The sequence below is a fragment of the Bos indicus genome, chromosome 9 (assembly GCF_029378745.1).
Source record: "Bos indicus isolate NIAB-ARS_2022 breed Sahiwal x Tharparkar chromosome 9, NIAB-ARS_B.indTharparkar_mat_pri_1.0, whole genome shotgun sequence".
Lineage (NCBI taxonomy): Eukaryota > Metazoa > Chordata > Mammalia > Artiodactyla > Bovidae > Bos > Bos indicus.
The window spans coordinates 94,443,625-94,466,487 of record NC_091768.1 but is presented as its reverse complement, the minus strand read 5'-3'; the positions used below and the strand labels follow the sequence as shown (position 1 = coordinate 94,466,487).

At 44.7% G+C, this 22,863-nt stretch overlaps 1 protein-coding gene across 1 annotated transcript in view; it reads left to right on the top strand.

Moving 5' to 3' along the window:
- Positions 1-21,655: 21,655 nt before the first annotated feature.
- TMEM242 (transmembrane protein 242) overlaps positions 21,656-22,863 on the top strand; it is a 41,528-nt gene continuing 40,320 nt past the window's right edge. Inside the window, exons 1-2 of the mRNA XM_019967633.2 lie at positions 21,656-21,805; positions 22,297-22,397. Coding sequence (XP_019823192.2) covers positions 21,718-21,805; positions 22,297-22,397 — 189 coding nt within the window. The 5' untranslated portion in view covers positions 21,656-21,717. The remainder of the gene's footprint in view (positions 21,806-22,296; positions 22,398-22,863) is intronic.

Here is a 22,863-nt window from a genome sequence, read left to right as displayed (position 1 = left end):
AGCAGTAAAAAAAAAAAAAATTCACCTGCCAGTGCAGGAGACCTGTGTTCAATCCCTGGGTCAGGAAGATCCACTGGAGAAGGAAACAGCAACTCATTCCAGTACTCTTGCCTGGAGAATTCCATGAACAGAGGAGCCTGTTGGGCTACAGTCCATAGGGTCACAAAGAGTCAGATACGACTGAGCAACTAACTACACAGCAGCTATTGTCCTGGCAGCGAGTCCCAGAGGAGCCTACATTTGTCAGAGCCTGCATTTAACCGAGACAATCATACCTGCAGCCATGGTGGACCTGTGAGCTTTTGTAGTCAGACACTGAGGGACTTCAAGTCCTTTATTCACAGGCGATGTTGATCTTGAAGATCTGGCCAGCCTGGGCTTGAGGGGTAGCATGACCTAATCTTCCAAATCTTCGTTCAGCACGACTGCCTGATGGGGTGATGGAAACCTGCGTCTGCGTTAAGGTTTCAGTTAACCTTCTCTAACTCCTCACTGCCTGTTGGAATTTGAATTCTTTTGATTCCCCGCTGTGGCCAGGCCACACCTCTTCCAGACATTGAAATTACGTCTGGTTGGTTTTGCTGAAGTCCTGCCGCCACCTGACTCTGTTATCAGGCTAACGATACTGGCCCAGCTGCACCTTGTTCTGGTGGGGCCATCTAGTGGGCTACTGACCTGAGTAATCCAGACCCAAAGTGGCAACCTTTCTCTGTGTTCAGACACACCTCCAAACCACTGATCTAAACCTGACTCTGTTATCAGGCTAACGATACTGGCCCAGCTGCACCTTGTTCTGGTGGGGCCATCTAGTGGGCTACTGACCTGAGTAATCCAGACCCAAAGTGGCAACCTTTCTCTGTGTTCAGACACACCTCCAAACCACTGATCTAAAAACATTTAGGTAGACTTCCTGTTGATTAAAGGGACCACGAGGTGACTGAGTGAAAGAATGTCACGATTCATTCAGGTGCTGGTCATGTATTAAATTCATTAGAGCAGCTATTGTGTGCTCGAGGGCTTCCCTGGTGGCTCAGTCGGTAACGAATCTGTCTGTAAGGAAGGAGACCCAGGTTCATTCCCTGGGTCAGGAAGATCCCCTGGAGATGGAAATGCGAACCCACTCCAGTATTCTTGCTTGGGAAATCCCATGGGCAGAGGAGTCTGGTGGGCTACAGTCCATGGGGTCGAAAGGAGTCGGACACCACTGAGCGACTAAACCACCCACCACGGTGTGCTGGGGAGCGTGCAGCTGGTGATGGACCGACCCTACCAGAACTCCCCAGTGGTCCCTCAGATGCACACAGCTTCCTGTGGCTGAGAACCACTACACCCATCCCTGCATCCTGGGCACTTTGGCACCTCCTGTCTGCTGTTTTTTGGCAGCACCTGCTCTGGTTCCAACAAGTCTGCCCTCCAGTGATAGAAGCTTCCACTCTGGCTAGCTGCGTGATCTGGAGCAAGAGAGGAGAAATTCCTTAGACAACAGTTTCCTCCTATGTCAAATGGGGATTAAAGGAGCTCATTCAGGCAAAGCACTTGGCAGTGCCTGGCACTGAGCATGTGCTTGATAAACGATAGCTATCACTATCTTCAGTGCTTGCCTGGTGGCTCAGCAGTAAAGAATCTGCCTGCCAATGTAAGAGACGTGGGTTCAGTCCCCGGGTTGGGAAGATCCCGTGGAGGAGGAAATGGCAACTCACTCTGGTATTCTTGCTAGGAAACCCCAAGGACAGAGGAGTTTGTCTGGTGGGGGCAGTCCATGGGGTCACAAAAGAGTTCAACACGATTGAACAAGCAACCACCATCTTCAATATTTGTGTTTTTCATTTTAGATATGTGTCTTCCTTAGCTCAGGTTGCTATGATAGAATGCCATGGTTTAACATCAGAAACTTAACTCTCATGGTTCTGGGGATCTGGAGGTCTCAGATCAAAGTGCCAGCCTGGTTGGGTTCTGATGTGGACTCTCTCCCTGGCTTGCAGACAGCCACCCTCTCCCCACGTGGAGAGAGAGAGAGAGTGAGTTTAGGTCTCCACCTCTTCTTACAAGGACATTAGTCCCATGAGTCCCGTTCTCATGATCTCTTCCAAACCTAATGACCTCCCAGAAGCTTCACCTCTAAGTAGCCTCACGCAGGAGGTTAGGATTCCAAGCTATGAATTTGAGCGGTGGGGAGGGAAGGGGGATACAAACTTACAGTCCATAACAGTGTATTTGTCTGAGACTCTGGTGGGCTGGATTATTTTTTAAGAATCTCTTGCAAATGACACATTTTTTAAAACATACCTAGATAAAACTTGAGGAAGCATAGCTGAGCATGGCCAAAGTTGTCCTTGAAGCGTTATCTCCTGCAAAGAACAGAATGTCCTTTAAGTGGGAGAGGGTCCTTCTCTACTTGTGCCCTCTGATCCCTTCCTCACCCTCCCTGCCTTTCTCCATGCTCCGAGGAGCTCTCATGGGATCCCTTTTGGTGGGTTTCTGACAGGATGGCTTCACCGACTCGATGGACATGAATTTGGGTAGACTCCGGGAGTTAGTGATGGACAGGGAGGCCTGGCGTGCTGTGGTTCATGGGGTTGCAAAGATTCGGACACGAGTGATCGACTGAACTGAACTGAACTGATAGGATCTGGCAGCAGAGGGCAATGGAGGCAGGAAGCAGGCAGTGTTCCCCTGTTCCCTTCACGCTTCATTGTCTGGCTCAGCAAGTGGCAACGTGTCCCCGTGACACACCTTCTGCCAGCGCGAGCACCTCCTGTCTGAGTCCAGCTCTCACCGGGCCCTCCACTTCCTACCAGGCCAGCGTCTATCACAGCTTCCCGCTGTTTTCATTTCTGGTGCTCCGAACTCTCTTACCCTGCCCACTCCACTGTCCAGTCCCTTCGTTAAGGAATCTTCTGTTGAACCACCTGAGAAGTTTTCTATCTCCTCTGGGACCCTGGTTGATATATGCAATTATAATACATTTCAATATTTTCCCATGCAACCTACTTCCCTATCAGTCATGCTCTTAGTTTAATAAAATATTTTCCATCATTAAAAAAGAAATTCTGGAGAATCTCCAACTGGCACATGCAGCTTTTGCAAGGTCATAATAATAATTGCCTTAAGGGAAATAGTCATTTTTAGTATTGCTTGGAAACGAGATTGAGAAATGCAGTCAAGGAAATACCATCTATGCTCATGGCTTGATGTCTTAAGAAATGTGATAAATGGGAAATTAGATGTCGGAACAGGAATTCACAGAATTGAGTTATCAAAAGATCATTTGATCATTTCTCATTTGCGTTCCCACTTTAAGGCAAAGTACTAATTATCTTTGTATAGGATTCCAATATCTGCCCCTCAGATAATATTTAGGGGCTACCCCATGAAGCTTACCCTCATTTCCCTTCCCCCAAATCTTGAAAACCAGGGAAATAAGATTACTTTCAGAGAGTTCAATTTAAAAAAAAAAAGTTTAATTTTATATTGGGGTACAGCTGATTAACAATGTGGTGATAGTTCCAGATGGAGAACAAAGGGACTCAGTCATAAACATACATGTATCCACCCTCCCATCCAGGCTGCCACATAACACTGAGCAGAGTTCCGTGTGCTACACAGTAGGTCCTTGTTGGTTATCCATTTTAAATATAGCAGTGTGTACGTGTTGATGCAAAACTCCCTATCTAACCTCCAACCTTCCCCCAAGACAACCACAAGTTCACTCTCTAAGTCTGTTTCTGTTTTGTAAATAAGTTCATTTGTATCATTTCTTTTTAGACTCTGCATATCAAAGAATTCAACTTTAACTCCCTTGGATTGGGTCAGAACAGAGAAATGAAGTTCCTTTAAAAGCAGAAAGACCCTTAGGCTCTTCTTTCACAAATACTTTTTTTTTCAATTATTTGCTTTTGGCTGCTCTGGGTCTTCGCTGATGCACGGGCTTTTCTCTATTATGGTGAGCAGGAGCTCCTCTCTATTGCGGTGAGCGGGAGCTCCTCTCTATTTCGGTGAGCGGGAGCTCCTCTCTATTGCGGTGAGCGGGAGCTCCTCTCTATTGTGGTGAGCAGGAGCTCCTCTCTATTGCGGTGAGCGGGGAGCTCCTCTCTAGTTGTGGTGCGTGGGCTTCTCATCGTAGTGGCTTCTGCTGTTGAGGAGCACAGGCTGTAGTGTCCACGGGCTTCAGTAGTTACAGCACGTGGGCTCAGTAATTGTGGCTCCAATAGTTATGGGGCATGGGCTTAGTTGTTCTGTGGCCTGTGGGATCTGCCTAGACCAGGGATCGAACCCAAGTCTCCTGCATTGGCAGGCAGATTCTTTCTCCACTGAGCCACCAGAGAAGCCCTACAAATTCATTTTGCTTATGTGACATGGTGAACAACATATTAGCTACTAAGATATATAGGTAGCTGCTTTAATAGCAATTAAACATAACTCCCACACTAAGGGTGAGGGGTCCCCAGAGTAGGGAGAAACATCCTGGTGCAGAGTGATAATGAGAGAGAAAAATAAAAAATAAAAAAATAAAAGCAGAAGGACCCTTAGACCTATACGGCTTAGCTTAGCTGGCCTGGAAACATTAAACGATCTAAAGCCAGCATATGGTCAGTCAAAGGAGAATCACAGAAACAAACATCAGTTCAGTTCAGTCACTCAGTCGTGTTCGACTCTTTGCGACCCCATGAATCGCAGCTTTTCAGGCCTCCCTGGTCCATCACCAACTCCTGGAGTTTATCTAAACTCGTGCATCGAGTTGGTGATGCCATCCAACCATCTCATCCTCTGTCGTCCCCTTCTCCTCCTGCCCTCAATCTTCCCCAGCATCAGGATCTTTTCCATTGAGTCAGCTCTTCGAATCAGGTGGCCAAAGTATTGGAGTTTCAGCCTCAACATCAGTCTTTCCAATGAACACCCAGGACTGATCTCCTTTAGGATGGACTGGTTGGATCTCCTTACAGTTCAAGGGACTTTCAAGAGTCTTCTCCAACACCACAGTTCAAAAGCTTCAGCTGTGTCCAACGAATTACTTTGCAGGGGAAAAAGCTTGAATAACTCAAAATGTTCTGATAGCCTTATAATGAGACAAACACCTCAGTTAATCTCAGCCAGATACCATTAAATAATCAATCCTAATTCCCTGTGTTTCAACTCTGCACTCACCAAGAAATATTCTTACAGTAATGATTTTCTTATTTTAAAAGCAATACATGTTTATTAGGGAAATAATCTGAAAATGTGGGCCAAGCCCAGGGATAATGCTAATGTCTCAATACATTTTCCTCCATGCCGTTTTCACACACATAAATACACAAACATACATATTGATAAACTTAGAAATCTTTCATCCTTATTGAGGTGTTTTTCATCTTCCTCTTCACTTAATAATGAATAGTGAACATTTTTGTGTGTCAACAAATATACCTCTAATACAGCAGATTATATGGATACATAATTTTTAAGATGGGCAATTCTATAATTTACTTATCCAGAGCTGTGTTATTGCACAGTTTTGCCATTTCCATCATTTTGCAATTAGCAACAGAACTGCAGCAAACACAGCACATCTTTGGGCCTCTTGAGCCATTTCTCTGCAGTTTCCCAAAGGGCATGGACACTCCAAGACATTTGATATATTTTGCCAGATTGCTTTCCAAAAAATATTATAATTGTTCCAGTGTTCACCAATTTTTATAGATTAGGTTACTATTTTAACATATTTTTCTGATTACTAGTGAAGTTGAATTTTTCATTCATTTATTAGACATTTGAACTTTTTAACGCCCCTTTTCATTTTCTTTCCCATTTTTCATTTATCTCATTTATTATAGAGCTCTTTATAGCAATAGGAATATTAACTTTTAGACATATATTACAGATACTTTTCCCAGTTTGTTATTTGACTTTTACTGAAATATGATATTTTGCCTTAAGCTCAGACTCAGGAATGAATTTTAAGTAGCAAAGAAACCAACTCCACTGGCTTAAACAAAGACTTATTCTCTCACACAACAAGCACCGTATAGACAGCAAGCTGTTGGAACTGGTTCAAAGGGTTGACAATGTGACGGCTCACATCTTTGCCCTCTTTTGGCCTCCTCCTGCTTGTCATCTTATGGTTACTAAATGGCTGCTGCAGCTGCTGCTGCTGCTGCTGAGTTGCTTCAGTTGTGTCCGACTCTGTGCGATACCATAGACAGCAGCCCACCAGGCTCCCCTGTCCCTGGGATTCTCCAGGCAAGAACACTGGAGTGGGTTGCCATTTCCTTCTCCAATGCATGAAAGTGAAAAGTGAAAGTGAAGTCGCTCAGTCCTGTCTGACTCTTAGCGACCCCATGGACTGCAGCCTTCCAGGCTCCTCCGTGCATGGGATTTTCCAGGCAAGAGTACTGGAGTGGGGTGTCATTGTCGTCAAGTTTCTGTTTCAAGCAGAGGAAAAAGAGTAGAGGAAGAGACAATACCAGCTGACTCTTACTTATGCCCGTTGGACAGAAGTGGTCCCATGGGTACTGCCAGCAGCAAAAACAAAGGGGAGATGGGATTAAGCAGGCATGTTTGCACTCTCTACTATAGAGCAGTTTTAAGACACAAATAGTCAAATTGGTCTATATCTATTTCTTTGGTTTCACACTTAGAAAGTTCTTCTCCAACTCAAAGCTGCATTCCAGTAGATAGTCATCTATATTTTCTTTCCTTACTTTTATAGTTTCATTGTAACATGCAATAGAAATTAAACTTTTTTTTTCCCCCCAGATAATCAGACAGTTGTCCCAAAACCATTTTTTGGACTTTCTCCACTGATGTGAAATATCTTCATTGTTTAGTAAGCTATTAATACACTCTATTTAGTTCCACAGATCTAGTTAGTCACCCCTGTATTGTTGGTAGTTTAAATTTATTACCATGCATTCTAACATTTCAGGGAAAGTTCCCTGGTGATATTGCTTTTTCAAAAATTTCTTGGCCCTTCTTGAATGTTTATTATTGAGATGAATTTTGAATCATTTTGTCAAGTTTTAAGAATTGACAGCTCGTTACAGGTTAAGTTTTTTGAACCAGAGCTATGGTATATTCCAAGTTTCTCGTGTGTTAGTAAAGTTTTGTGATCAACACAGAGTGGGATCTTTTTTCTCTGGCTTGTATTTTAATCAGCTGTACCTAATATATAGGAAAGATGAAAGATTTTTCTAAGATTGATTTTACAGCCGTCCACCTTACTGAACCCTCATTTCTTTCTACAAGTTTTCCTTACCTTGTTTTTTGGCTCCTTGATCTGCCACAGCCTGAAAAAGTCGGCGGGGTGGCGGGGGGCGGGCGGCGGTGTCAACACAAGCTTCTGATTGTTATCTGCCTTCCTGTTATGGTTCTTACTATATTTCTCATTATACAGTATTAAGTTGGCATTTGGACTCATGAGCCTGATTAATGTGATTCTTCCCTGAGAGACAAATCTGTTCTTGCTCTGCTGACAAAACCAAGTTGCAGAGACGAGCAGAGCTGAGCTGGCCCGTGTCCTGTGACATAAGCCTTCTGGGATATTCTAACCTGTCACGAGGGCAAGAATTTCTTCTAGCTCGTTGCCATCAGATATTAATCCTACTTCTGCTCAGAAAGCCCTAGGGACAAGGAAACAGTAAAATTCAAGGCTCTTAAATCCATTTAGGGGACGTTTCACATTTTCAGAAGGTTCTTACTTACAGTGATGAAACCTAATCTACGTGCTCACCCTTTTCCCCATGTTTTCTGGGATAGTCCCCTTCCTCCTTTAGCACTTTCCCTGAACTCTTTTCTTAGATGACATGGTTAAGCTTTCCCTTCATCCCAGTTACATCCCCTGCATCTGCCCTACTCTCTGAGGATGTTCCCATAGAGATGGATCAGAGATGCCAGAGCTGACTGGCAGACCCCTCGCAAGCAGGTGCACCCCTGTTGTGTGCGTTCTGTAAAATGTAACAAGCATGCCCTTTAGGTCTAGGCTCAAGTTATCTACAAATACATTGAAACAGCCAGAGCTGAGGAGAGAGATCCACAGCATGGCTTCAGGTGTTTCCTTCCAGGAAAAGGAAAGGAAAGGAAAGTTAGTCGCATAGTGTCTGACTCTTTGCGATCCCATGGACTGTAGCACACCAAGTCCTCTGTCCATGGAATTCTCCAAGCGAGAGTACTGCAGTGGGTTGCCATTCCCTTCTCCAGGGGATCTTCCTGACCCAGGAAACAAACCCAGGTCTCCTGCATTGTAGGCAGATTCTTTACCAACTGAGCTACTAGGGAAGCCCTGTTTCCTTCCAAGTGGGACATAAATCAGTACTCTCTGGGAATCGGTGCTCACCAGCTTCAAATATGACCAACCTGACTGGGACTTCTCTAGTGGTCAGTGGCTAAGACTCCATGCTCCCAATGCAGAGGGCCCCAGGTTCGACCCCTGGTCAGGGAACTAGATCCCACCTGCCGCAACTGAAGATCCCACATGCTGCAACGAAGCCCGAAGGTCCTAAGTGGCACAACTGAGATCAACACAGCCAAGTAAAATACAAACACAAAAAAATTTAAAAATACAAGCCATCTTATTGATAGAGTTATGAAAGAAAGGACTTTGTCAAAAGTCTACAGAAATAAAACAGTATACTAGTAATCCACAGTGATTAATGATCCCCTTTGACCCATCCGTGATGTGCTTCAGTGGAACACAGCACACAAGGAGAAAGCCAGCGCCTGGAATAAGATGTGACTCCTGGAGGGACACGCATGATGGACTGAAGGTGGAGTGTGGGGTACGAGAACCCACTGCTGGTAATAATCGGAAACACAGCAAGCCGCTCAGCTCCTGGCAGCTGGGTGGGCCCTGGCTTCCAGAGGGTGTGTTGAGTGGGGAAGTGTGGGGCACAGGTGTGCAGCTCTTCAATGATCTACTGATGCAAAAGAATTTTATGTTAGAGAGGAGTTAGTTTTCCCAATTTTAGCCACGAGGCCATAAGGGCTAGGGACAGCGTCACACATAAGCATGCCAGCACATGGTGGATGCCAGAGGAAGAGGAGCTGAATAGGAGACCTTGGGGGACAGCTTCAGGACTTGAGGACAGAGACCCGCAGGGTTTCAGGAGTGGGGAGTAGTCGGATCACGGCTTTCGTATGTGTTGCAGATCCAGGGAACCATGCAATAAACGGGGCTCCTGTGGGGCAGAGTTGCTGGCCTACAGATGACGTGGTCTTTGGGTCTGGTGGTGATCCTGGCCCAGTTTGCTTTGGCCAGGGCAACTGGGTCACATGATTGTGCGACAGGAAACCTATAAACCTCTGCAAGTGTCCCCCAGAAGCTGAGGCTGTGATCAGCCTATAACAACACACCATTGGATTTTTCCAGTATGTGCCACTCCTATAACTGCAGCACATGGTAATCCTTTAAGAGAAATTATGTAGAATGTAGAATGGGTCTGAGCCAACTGGTTGCTCTACAACCAGGAGTCAAGATGGACCTGCAGCTGTAATTAGGAGAATTTCAGTAAAATCCTTCCTGGATATAAGATAGTCCACCCCATGATCTCATAAGGTCACTCTTATTTTCATAGTCATGAAACTCCATGAAATGCAACCAAATAAGGATAAATATATAGCAGGGCTTGAAATAGTAAATCTAATTCTACTGTAAGTCAGTCTATTTTGGTTTCTCAACTGTACGAATTCAGAATGTGCTTTGGGGACTGCATTTTTCTTCCTAATTGATTGGAATGATAAGATTATTCATGACCTTTTTGGATTTCCCCTTCCCCTGACCCCTCCAACAAACAGTTCTATTTCTTCTCTCTTAGAATGTGAAGCATAGCTCTAAACTTGACATGGGAAAGTGAGATATTATTTTTGGCTCAAGTAGAATTAAAACTTCCACTCCTGAGTGAAATCTGGTCTTTACTAACCCAACCACCCTTTGGGTTCAGACTAATTGAAGGGTGGACACATTACATTTTAGATCTGACCTTGAGCTGTAAGAAGGGGAAGCATTGCTCTCTGCTCCCTAAATGGAATAGCCTCATGTCTCCAAACCTTACTACAATCATAAAGTTCGGAGGGAGACAGCAGAAACAATCCTAGTGATCAATTAGTTCACAGTTTCTCAAACTATAGTGTACATGATGCTCCCAAACAAAGGGTTCTGTGGTCAGGCTCCCTACACAATGTCTGCCTACTGCCTTCTCTACTTGGAGACTCTCAGTTCAGATCAGATCAGTCGCTCAGTCGTATCTGACTCTTTGCGATCCCATGAATTGCAGCATGCCAGGCCTTCCTGTCCATCACCAACTCCCAGAGTTCACTCAGACTCATGTCCATCAAGTCGGTGATGCCATCCAGCCATCTCATCCTCTGTCGTCCCTTTCTCCTCCAGCCCCCAATCCCTCCCAGCATCAGAGTCTTTTCCAATGAGCCAACTCTTCGCATGAGGTGGCCAAAGTATTGGAGTTGCAGCTTTAGCATCAGTGCTTCCAATGAACACCCAGGACTGATTTCCTTTAGAATGGACTGGTTGGATCTCCTTGCAGTCCAAGGGACTCTCAAGAGTCTTCTCCAACACCACAGTTGCTGCTGCTGCTGCTAAGTCGCTCCAGTCGTGTCCGACTCTGTTAGACACCATAGACAGCAGCCCATTAGGCTCCTCTGTCCCTGGGATTCTCCAGGCAAGAACACTGGAGTGGGTTGCCATTTCCTTCTCCAATGCATGAAAGTAAAAAGTGAAAGTGAAGTCGCTCAGTCCTGTCCGACTCTTAGCAGCCCCATGGACTGCAGCCTACCAGGCTCCTCCGTCCGTGGATTTTCCAGGCAAGAGTACCAACACCACAGTTCAAAAGCATCAATTCTTGAAGACTTGGAGACTCTGGGAATCCCTAAAGCAAAGCAATCGGTTACATTTTGTTTGCCAGTCTTATCTGAACACATTCCCCCTTTTTGTCTAGATAGAAAGTAACAGCTTTGGGAACTGACATGACATGGAACACACTTTAAATAGTGCTGATCTATTCACTCCTTTCCTCATTTTACAGAGGACAATGAGGCCCGAATGAAGAGACATAGAGACAGTCATCCCCCATGCCTGGCAGGGATGGGAAATTGACCTGGCTTCCAGACAACTAGTCCAGGCTCTTTCTCTCACCTTGAAAGAAGTGTCATTAATGGTGGTAGCTTTGATGTATCCCCTAGTACATTTTCATTGTCTGGAATTTGAGGCGGTATTTATTTATAGTGCACTCAGCAATGAATCCATCAAATGTGCTGAATGTTTCTAAAAGGGCATTGGGCCTTGTACAGCTGACCTGGATAAAACATTCTCTTTTAAATTGCATATAATTTACTATATAGTGAAATATTTTATCATGCTATATAATCCCATTCTAGAAGGTTATTAATTTAAATAAAAGAGTAAATCAGAAAGACATCTCAATAAAATATGTCACGAAAATGAAAACATATGGCCCAGTGAGAAGTAATCATAGACTGTTCTTTTAAATACAGAGTGCAATAGTTGGTGAACCAAAATTATAAAAAGTTGTCCAAAGGTCACATGTATATTTTTTCAAATTGTGCAAATTCAAGTAGTTTGAGCATTCTTTGGAAGCAACATTTTTCTGACTTACTTTCTGAAAATGCATTTTGAATTTATATGCATTTTTTTTTACAATACTTATTTCCTATTTATTTGTGATTTTTGCAGGGGTTCAAACCAGTGAATAAAAATCAGTTTTCTTTTCACAGAGAACTTGATATTCTACTATTATTTTCAGAATCATTGTGATGAAAACCTTACCTGGCAAGAGTAATACAAAAGAGAACTCGAAGGTCTCAAAAGATCGTGCAAAATCGATAGCAATCCTCATTAAAATCAAACAACCCACCGAAGGTTCTGATATTTGGCTTCTGATCTCTCTTAAGACAGTGGTTTTCAAAGTTTGGTGTTTGTCAAAATCACCTGGAGAACTAACAGAGATGACAGAAGCCCAGAATTGTTTCATAGGGAAGGAATGGGTCTCTGCATCTTCACCTCATTCTCCAGCAATGGTCTCCAAACCAGGCTGATCAGAGTTATCTGGGAAGTTTTGAAAAACAAGAACAACACCCCCCCACCAGACTTCACCTCTGGACACTTTGTGAATCTATATGCATTTTAGCACTTCTCGAGTCATGCAATTATTTATGCGATCTAGTTCTAGATACTTTGAAATCTTTCTTAAGATTTTTTTTTTATTCTGCCTAAATACACTTAAGGCATTTGTCATTTCTGGCATGCATGTTAGTCACTTAGTCATGTCCAACTCTTTGGGACCCCATGGAGTGTAGCCCACCAGGCTTCTCTTCTTTACCAACAAAAGTCGATCTAGTCAAAGCTATGGTTTTTCCAGTAGTCATGTATGGATGTGAGAGCTGGACTATAAAGAAAGCTGAGCACCGAAGAACTGATACTTTTGAACTGTAGTGTTGGAGAAGACTCTTGAGAGTCCCTTGGACTGCAAGGAGATCCAACCAGTCCATTCTAAAGGAGATCAGTCCTGAATATTCATTGAAAGGGCTGATGCTAAAGCTGAAACTCCAATACTTTGGCCACCTGATGCAAAGAACTGACTCATTGGAAAAGACCCTGATGCTGGGAAAGATTGAAGGCAGAAGGGGACGACAGAGGATGAGATGGTTGGATGGCATTACCGACTCGATGGACGTGAGTTTGAGTAAGCTCTGGGAGTTGGTGATGGACAGGGAGGCCTGGCGTGCTGCAGTCCATGGGGTCAAAAGAGTCAGACACGACTGAGCGACTGAACTGACACTTAAGGTAGAGCTTCCCAACTGGCACTAGTGGTAAAGAACACACCTGCCAATGCAGAGACACAGATTCCATCCCTGGGTCAGGAAGATCCACTAGAGAAGTAAATGGCAACCCACTCCAGTATTCTTGTTTGGGAAATCCCATGGACAGAGAAGCCTGGAAGGCTACAGTGCATGGGGTTGCAAAGAGTCTGACACGACTGAAATGACTTACCTCGCACACACACACTTCAGGTAAGGGATATACCCCAATCAGGAGGGATATTTTAAATTGGTTCCTAGCTTCTGAAAATCAAGTTTTCAAATATGTTTCCAAAGCCAGTCCTGACTCCTGTGATACTGTTTCATGAACCAGAGAAAGCGCCCCTTCCCGAGAGCAACTGTGCCCCTGCACGAGGGCACCAGTCTTGGTGAGTGAACTGCAGACTGAACTCCAGTCTCACCTGACCCCTGGATGGAGGCCCTCCTGAAAATGAACAAGTTGAACAAAGCAAAGGTCTTTTCTGCTTCCCTTCCTCTCCTCCAGCCCTCCACGCCTGATCTGACCTGACCTGACCACCCAGGCCTTCACCCTGACCTGATCAGGTTCTGTCTACACACTATGGGCCTCTCAACTCATCCTGTGACTTACAGAGTCCTGCTGATGCTCAGGGCTCAGGATCTGACAACAGGGCTCCTGACCACGGGCTCTTTTTAAAAATGCCCTTGCTCTTTTAACTGGATCTGTGCCTTGCAATGATCAGTCACCATCTCTGGGTCTTTCGTTCTGCCCAAGGTCAGGACTTCTCCATGAGCAGGTGTCTTGTTGATGCCAACCTTCCTGTCTGAACTTCTGACTCTCTCCCCTGCCCTGCATCTCATGATGCCATACTAATGACTTAGAATTCCTCCTGCTTCATCTCACAACTAGACCACCTGGAGTGAAGGCCTTTCTTCCTATGACTCCTTAGGCATGTGCTTTGTCCCCCAGAACAAGCCTGCTTGCTACTGAATCATTTGTTGGGGTCTTAGTTGCTGAGCATATTTCTAGGAGGCAGCCCATTCTCCACAAGCCCTGCTCTGAATTCCAAGATCCCAGCACAGGCTTAGTAGCAAAACCTGCCTGCCAATGCGGAAGACATAAGAGACACAGGTTCAGTCCCTGAGTAGGGAAGATACCCTGGAGGAGAGCATGCAACCAGTATTTAATCCAGTATTCTTGCCTGGAGAATCCCATGGACAGAGGAGCCTGGCAGGCTACAGTTCACAGGGTCACAAAGAGCTGGACACGACTGAAGTGACTTAGGATGCACGCTCGCACAGTCCAGGACAGATGGTGACCGATCTTCTAGGCTCTCTATAACCACGTGTGCAATGATAGTTACTATTTAGAGGGGTGATTTTGAGCAGTGTGGATTTCAAAAGCAAGAAATAAAAATTTCCCTTCAGTCCATATTTTACTTTTTGAGGCATAACATAGAAAAAATACAGCTAGAAAGAAAATCAATCACAAAGGTTGAAGCAAAAAAGTGCTTTGATGAAATTCTCACTTAGAAAAGTGAGGGCCAGGGAACTACAAGCTCCAATAAACCAAAGGTTGTGCCTTTTGACTCCACCACAGTAAAGCCAGGGCCAAGACCATAATAGGTGCTCATAATACTTGCTGAATGAGTGAAACTAAAATCAATCTAAACATCTCACTTAGTCCAGAAAGTTTTCTTGTTCTAGTTCATATAGTCACTCTTTTATCATACATGTGAGAACTTGTTTTTCAGTCATTTTGTAGTTAATTATCTTTAATACATCAGAATAAGAGGGATAGTTAATAAAAATAAACACAATACACATAATAAGCACAAATGATACTAGTTGGGCTGCCCAGGTGGCTCCGTGGTAAAGAATCCATCTACCAATGCAGGAAACGCAGGTCGGATCCTTGGGTCACAAAGTTCCCCTGGAGGAGGAAGTGGAAACCCACTCCAGTATTCTTGCCTGGAAAATTCCATGGACATAGGAGCCTGGGGGGCTATAGTCCATGGGGTTGCAAAGAGTCAGAGACCACTGAGTGACTGAGCTGCTGCTGCTGCTAAGTCGCTTCAGTCGTGTCCAACTCTGTGCGACCCCATAGACGGCAGCCTACCAGGCTCCCCCATCCCTGGGATTCTCCAGGCAAGAATACTGGAGTGCGTTGCCATTTCCTTCTCCAATGTATGAAAGTGAAAAGTGAAAGTGAAGTCACTCAGTTGTGTCTGACTCTTAAGGACCCCATGGACTGCAGCCCACCAGGCTCCTCCGTGCATGGGATTTTCCAGGCAAGAGTACTGGAGTGGGGTGCCATCGCCTTCTCTGCAGGGACTGAGCACAGCACAGCAATTGGTTGTCAACAAGCCCTTCCAGGTGATTCCAGTTATCAGCCTCAAGCTTGAGGATCCCTCCGCAGTGGATAAGGACTTGATGAAGCTGCTTTAAAATCCTGGCTCTGTCCCTTAACAGCTGTGTGCGTTGAGAAACTTAGTTTCTCAGTGTTTATGGTGTCAACTGAAAAAACGCCTAACCTAAAAGTTGAATTCTGTCTTATTTGAGGACCTTACAATGACACTGGTGGTTGATATCATGGATCTTAGTAAACATGAAGGAAACGTGGGGCCGTATGCGAAATATTAGGTTGGTGCAAAAGTAATTGCCGTTTGGCATTGCTGAACTTTGCGTTTGATACTGGAACACATTCTGCTGCACATTTCTCACTTTATTTATTTATTTTTTTGCTAATGACGTTACTTGCTGTTTACATTTGTCTTCAACTATGGAAATGATGTTAGACAAAAAGCAAATTCGAGCATTTTTCTTATTCTAGTTCAAAATGGGTTGTGAAGCAGTGAATAATGCTGGCATAAATGGAAAGCTATTTTACTTTTGGCAATGTTAGAGGGTTTTCTATGACTGGGATACACACACGGGACTAAAAATAATCCTGCTTCATGTTGCCAGACTACTTGACAATTTACAAAATGCTTGAACAAATGTGATCATATTTGATCCTCACAAGGAAGTCGAGGAACATAGTTAAAGAAATCATGCGCATGACTCTTTCATAGGAAAATATCTAGTGGAGAGTGAAATATAAGAGCTTTCAAAAAGATTTCTGGTCTATCATTAACAATAACAACTCAACTGATAGCATAGAGAAAAGATAGATAGGATACTCTCTGTAATAAAGAAACAATGAAAGGAAAGAACCTATAATGGCAACTTTCATTTATCCTGATGAAGACAGACATATTATTCAACAGTTACGAACTGTGGTTATAGACTACAATTCTGAGACGAAGGAATGAGATGCCCAAAGTGAGTAATGAGACTCAAACTTTGGAAGTCTAGTTTCAGCTCATTGAAGAGGAATTATTACCATACTTATCATTTAGATTGCATGATATTGATTGCCGTGCCCTTCCAAATAGCTGTAATTTTGGGAATCCAGAGCAGGTACTGGGAAGAGTTTAAGAGGCTCTGGTAGTTTATTGTAGGATGCAGATTCTAGGCAGGGTTCCCAACTAGCCTAGAGTCTCCTTCTGACACATGCTTCTCACTCTTGCTTCCATGATTTCCAAGAGTTGTCACTTGATAGCCCACTGCAGAGTCTGGTGAGTTATTCTGGAAACCTACATAATATTTCTACTTAAATAGAAAATTCGTCTTTTAAATAGGTGATATGTTTTAAAACGTTTTTACTGTTTTCTTTCCTTTTTCCCCCTTTACATAAAAGTAACAAGTCCCTTGTTGAAAATGATTTAACATTATAGAAATACATAAAAATGTTGATTCCCTGGGGCTTCCCTGGTGGCTCAGACGGTAAAGAATCCGCCTGCAAGACGGGAGACCTGGGTTCAATCCCTGGGTTGGGAAGATCCCCTGGAGAAGAGAATGGCTTCCCACTCCAGTATTCTTGCCCAGAGAATTCCATGGATAGAAAAGCCTGGCAGGCTATAGTGCTTGGGGTTGCAAAGAATCGAACATGACTGAGCGACTTTCACTTTTACTTTAGTCATTTTACTTATTAAGGTAGAAAGTAAAAGACATACAATTAAAAAATTTTCACCCCGCCCTTTCCTCAAGGTGACCTCCATTAATAGATTTGTGTAAGATCCAATGGATCTTTTCTTCTGTGTGCTGTGTTCAGTCACTCGGTTGTGCCTGAGTGACTTTGTGACCCCATAGACTGTAGTCTACCAGACTGCTCTGACCATGAAATTTTCCAGGCAAGAATACTGGAGTAGATGGCCATTTCCTACTTCAGGGGATCTTCCCCATGCAGGGATTAAACCTGCATCTCTTGTATCTTCTGCATTGGCAGGCAGGTTCTTTACCACTGTGCCACCTGGGAATGCAGACACTTACTTAGGCAATAATTTTTAAAGATCTCTGCACTACATTTTTGACAGCTACCTTAAATCAAGAAGCAGCAAGAAGCATGGCCAATATGTGATCCTTATCAGATTTTAAAAAGAATTCAACCTCATACTTTAAATAGGGCAAAACTGAAGTTCTCAAGAAATATTTTTTTTAAATAGCTGGAGGGGAAAGCCCATCAGTGTTTGGAACTAGCTGGAGCTAGGGCTACCCAAATTCTGGGAACTGCAATGCTAACAGGTTCCTAGATGTCAAAATTTGAAATAGAACCTACAGGGGCCAAGAGGTTTGAAATAAGAATGTGATGAGAGGCATCACTGGTATGGACTCTGAGCTGACTAAAAACTAACACCAAAATAGCAACAGAGTCTGTCTTGGATGAACTTGTTTTCCCAGCAGCCTCTTTTGCTTGCCAGACCGTTCTATTACATTTTTCTGAAAGGGACTCATACTTCCGTTGAAAAGGCAGCCCCGCTTGAATTGCATGGTGCACCATTTAGGAACTTTCTGATCACTGGTTTCCACTTGGAAATGCTCTGTCTGGCTCTTTTAGAACTAGAGTCCCTGTCTTATAAACACACTATGCTCCAGATGTTTGCAAGTCTCCTGTTTGGAGCTTGTATCCAGCATTTCCATAGAAACCAGTCTAGATGAGATTTCAGGGATCCTAGAACAGACCAATTATTCAGATTGCACCTGAAATACCCAATTGTGGGCCCTGTAAAAATATGAGACCTTGGGTAACAGTCTTTAAGCTTTCTAACTTGTGGTGCCTGGGATGCCTAATCTCTGGGCCAGGGACTCTCCACCCTTGTATCAGGCATGTTTGCCAGGCCTGGGAGAGAACAAGGCACAGGAAGCTGGGGCCAGTGAGGAATGGGGTTGTAATTCCCTCGAAAGCTCGCCTTGTCCAAGTAGGTCTCGGTCCCTCCTCTCCAAAGTGTGTGTCTGACAAGAATCCTCAAAATGCAAATTGCTCTCTAAGGCAGAGTATCTGGCTGTTTGCTTGAATTGCCCCTCCACCTTCTCTTTACCAGGAAAACGAGCTTTCATGTAGGAAGGAGGAAAGTTGTCCTCTACGTTTAGGAGTTAGAAAGAAGGGAGGAGTTTGTGAACCGCGTCCTCAGGAATCAGGACAGACAGATGCCCACAGGGTCTGAGGTTGCCATCTCAAAATAGACACAGGCTCCAGAGCCCCGGACGCTGTAACTTTTAAAGATGTTTTACCTCTCTTCCGTTTCTTATGGTAAATAGTAATATAATCCTTAAAATAAAAAAATGTCTATGCTTTTGGTCAGGGGACATCAAAGAATGGGGAGAGTTGAGGAACCAGCATTTTTCCTCTCTAGTTTTGCGAGAAGAGAATTTCAAGTGTTAAAGCAGTCCTGCATTTTTGTTTGTTGGGAGTTTTAAAATTTCTGAATCAATTTCAGTACTGTTCAATGGTCTGTTCATATGGATTTTAAAGATGTGAACTGTAAGTAAGGCAGAGATAGGGCTTCCTAGGTGAGGCCAGTGGTGAAGAATCCACCTGCCAATGCAAGAGATGAAAGAGACGCAGGTTTGAAAATCCCTAGATTAGGAAGATCCCCTAATGCAGGAAATGACAGCCTATTCCAGTATTCTTGCCTGGAAAATTCCATGGACAGAGGAACCTGGTGGGCTACATTCCATGGGGTCGCAAAGAGTCCAATGCAACTGAGCGACTGAGTACAGCCCAGCAAGCCCTTCCAGGTGCTTCCAGTTATCAACCCCAAGCTTGAGGGCCCCTCGGCAGTGGATAAAGACTTGGTGGGGCTGCTTTAAAATCCTGGCTCTGCTGCTTAACAGCTATATGTGTTGAGCAAGTTAGTTTTTCAAAGTTTATGGTGTTGACTGAAAACACATAACCGAAAAGTTGAATTATGTCTTAAGGACCTTGCTGCTACTGCTGCTACTAAGTCACTTCAGTCGTGTTCGACTCTGTGCGACCCCATAGACGGCAGCCCACCAGGCTCCCCGTCCCTGGGATTCTCCAGGCAAGAACACCGGATCGGGTTGCCATTTCCTCCTCCAATGCATTAAAGTGAAAAGTGAAAGTGAAGTCGCTCAGTCGTGTCCGACTCTTAGTGACCACATGGACTGCAGCCTACTAGGCTCCTCTGTCCATTGGATTTTCCAGGCAAGAGTACTGGAGTGGGTTGCCATTGCCTTCTCTTAAGGACCTTACTAAGGACTAAATAGCCTGGAAGTCAGCCTTTTAGATAGCTCTGAGGAACTGTTACAAAAGAAGTAAGGGAGGAGCCAGGATATTGAGGAGCTTTTGCTGAAAAACAAATAAGTAGTGGAACATCAAAAGATTACTGGTAATCACAAAAAAACAAGACATCTCAAGTTGATTTTAGTGCTTTTCTTTGTATGAGAAGACGCAAGAGACTGGCTCATTGAAATCATTCCTTTGATATGCACCTTAACTATCTCAGGCTAGTATCCTGTTTTTCTCCATCCGAATTCACCTCAGGGTGCACCGTTGGGGCAGTTGCAGTGGCTGATGGCTGGATGGAGGGCAATATTCTTTGTTTACTGAAACACCAGGCAATATTTTTTGGGGGGTCCACAATGGAGAAGATCAAATGAGATAATTCATTTGAGGCACTTAGGGCAATGTCAGAGGCACAGAAAACACTAAATAAATGTTATTAGTAGCTGCTATGGTCACTGTGTATAAGGGGAAGCCCTTCTTCTGTGTGGGTTTGTTGACAGCCAATTGCTAGTCCCCAATCCCAGAGTTTTTGACCTTAAACAAATTAGCTTAGCATTTGCCAACTTAAAGAGCTCTTTCAGATGCTGACGCTGTGCTTCCAAAGAATCCAAAGTTTAAATTCTTTGAGATTTCTCCCAGTCAGAAACTTAAACAGAGCAGGAGTGCTCAACCTGGCTCGTTGTCAGAAGCCCTGTTGAGCTTGTAATCTGTCCTGCTTGGACCTTCAGAGCCGCCATCTTCAGTGATAGGACCTGGGCATCAATGCTGCAAACAGCTACTGGAATTGAGGGGGATAATAATTAGACCTGAGATACGCTGAGTGTCTGGGCCAGGCACTTTACTTACCTTGCTTCATCTAATTCTTACAGCAATACTGTGAGGTGGGTACTATCGGTTTCTGTATTTTGCAGGTGGGGAAACTGAGGTACCTGAGACTCAATCAAGTTCACAGAGCTTAGAAGCAATTGAGGACCTAAGCCCAGGTTTGGGCTATTAGTTGCATTTTAACTGATGCATTCCCTTACTCATTCACCCCAAATTTATTTTACATGACCAGGTAATACCCTAAGACCCGGGGCATGTAAAAATGAACAGAGATCTCCATTCCCATCCTCAAGAAGTTCATGGCTTTTGTTGTTGCTCAGAACTAACAAGAATGACAGATTGCCTCATTTTTCCAAGGATGACGTCAGGTGTCTGTGTTTGAGAGGTTGAAAAGATTTTCCATGGCTTCCAGCTTCCTCCTCTCAGTGGCCATTTAATGAATCCACCAGTGTCTGCAAACAAGCCCCGGAGTCTGAAGATCAGGTCTGTCTGCTGGCCGCAGATGGTGAGCGTTCTAGGGCTGCCTTGAAGTTCCGAGTTAGCAACTCCTTAGGGTGGTCCTTTGCTCTCCCCGCGGGGGTTATGCCATTCACTTCAGTTAGCATCCAATCCCCTCGGATGGCCGATCAATCAAACCTTGGGGGTAGGAAGCGCATCTCTACCGGGCTGGCTGGCAGTCTTACAAGCATAAAACCTATCAGTTCAGTTGCTCAGCCATGTCCGACTCTTTGCGACCCCATGGACTGCAGCACACCAGGCCTCCCTGTCCATCACCAACTTCCGGAGTTTATTCAAACTCATGTCAATTGAGTCGTTGATGCCATCCAGCCATCTCATCCTCTGCCGTCCCCTTCTCCTTCTGCCCTCAACCTTTCCCAGCATCAGGGTCTTTTCAAATGAGTCAGTTCTTATAAAACTAAGTATATGTCTGTTCTCTGACTCAGCAATTCCACCTCTAGGTATTTCCCCCAAAGAAATGAAAGCATATATTCACCCTGTCACTTACATCTAAAGTGACAGCTTTACGGTTACGAAATTTCCCAGCAAAGTACGGAGGAAAGACTGAGCCAACTCCCTGGATACAGTGTGAAGCCGATCGTGAAACCGAGCTGCGGGGTCTCTAACCAGGCTGAGACTAGGCTCCTGGCGCAATCTGCGACCCCTCACTGCCTCCTAGAGTCAGAGCCTAGCAGTGTTTCAAGTAGGTACGGTATTGAAGCGCAGCGATCATCACCTTGGAGCGGGCAAATGATCCTCCCGGGTTAGACAGTCGTGGAAGACACTGCCCCCCAGGGTGCAAGCTACAGCATCTTCGCCCGGGCCCCGAGGGCAGCAGAGAAGGTTTGCGTGCAGAGGTCGTTCTCCGGACCGGTATTCGGGTTGCACAGAGGGAGGTGGCAGCGGAACCTTTCTTTTCGATCTCGCGCTCGTTTCTACCCGGGTCCAGTTGGCGGCGGACGCAGTAGCGAAAGCTCAGAAACATGGAGGCGGGGGACGCAGGGCCGGCTGAACCGTCCTCTCAGCCGGAGGCCTCGGTGTCTGCCGATGACCGGCTTTTCCTGGTTAAAGGTGTGGTGTGGCGAGGTGCGGGTGTCAGGTCAGGCTCACCCGGGGCGCTAGCCTGCGCTGGAGCGGGCGTTCCCACGCACACGCTGCCGGGGGAGACCTTGGTTTGAGTGCCCTGAGTTTAGTGGCTGTTCTGTATAGGCTGCATTTACCCCGTTCCCTCTGTAGTTTCTCTCATGTCTCCCCCCCGCCCACAGCACCTCCCCTTTCTAACTCCCAATGTCTCTTTTTTCGTCCTCGGGAGAAAGAGGGTAAGAGACCCTGTGCCTATTCTGTACTCTTGGGACACTTACACTAGAATGGCCTCAGGAACCAGGGGTCGTGCGGCCACGCAGGTTTCACAGCCGCTATCATTTACCTTTGCCAGGAGCTTCTTAGCTATCGTTTCTCGAATTTCGAAATTGATTTTTAAATAGTATCTGAAACTTATTTGTGTCCATCTTTTTAACTTCAGGTGTTTTGTTTTTTCTTCCTGCCGCCAAAACTCTTGACAGGTGGAATTTTCCTTGGTTCTGCTGCTGCAGCAGGAATGCTAGCTGGATTTGCCACAACATTGTCTTTGGCTAAAAAGAAAAGTCCTGAGTGGTTCAATAAGGTTTGTGACATAAAAATCCGTTGGTAGCACAATTACTGTTTACAAATCAGTGGCAGCTGTTTTGAATAGAAAGTGTTGATGGCCTTTCGTATTACTTTAAGAAGTAAACCAGTGTGGACTTCGTAGATTCAAGAAGGGTACAGATTAATCAACTGTCTTTATTTTCATTTAAAAGAAGTAATTATGTGCTTTTTAAACTGTTAGCAGAGCAAGACTTTGAAAGCTCATCCAATACATTTCCTATTCACAACATGACCTTAAAGCTAAATCTAGGTAAATTGTTCTCGGTTGTAAGAGGCCCCATATTGTATGTAGCACACACACCCAAAAAAGCGCCAATATTATTCTTGAGACAGCACTACAGTAGTTATTTCTGGCTCAGAGATGTTAAAATGTTGGAATATAGTGCATCTTGGTATAGGTGAGAAACAGGCCGGCTCTTTGAACCTGGACACCATGCACGTTT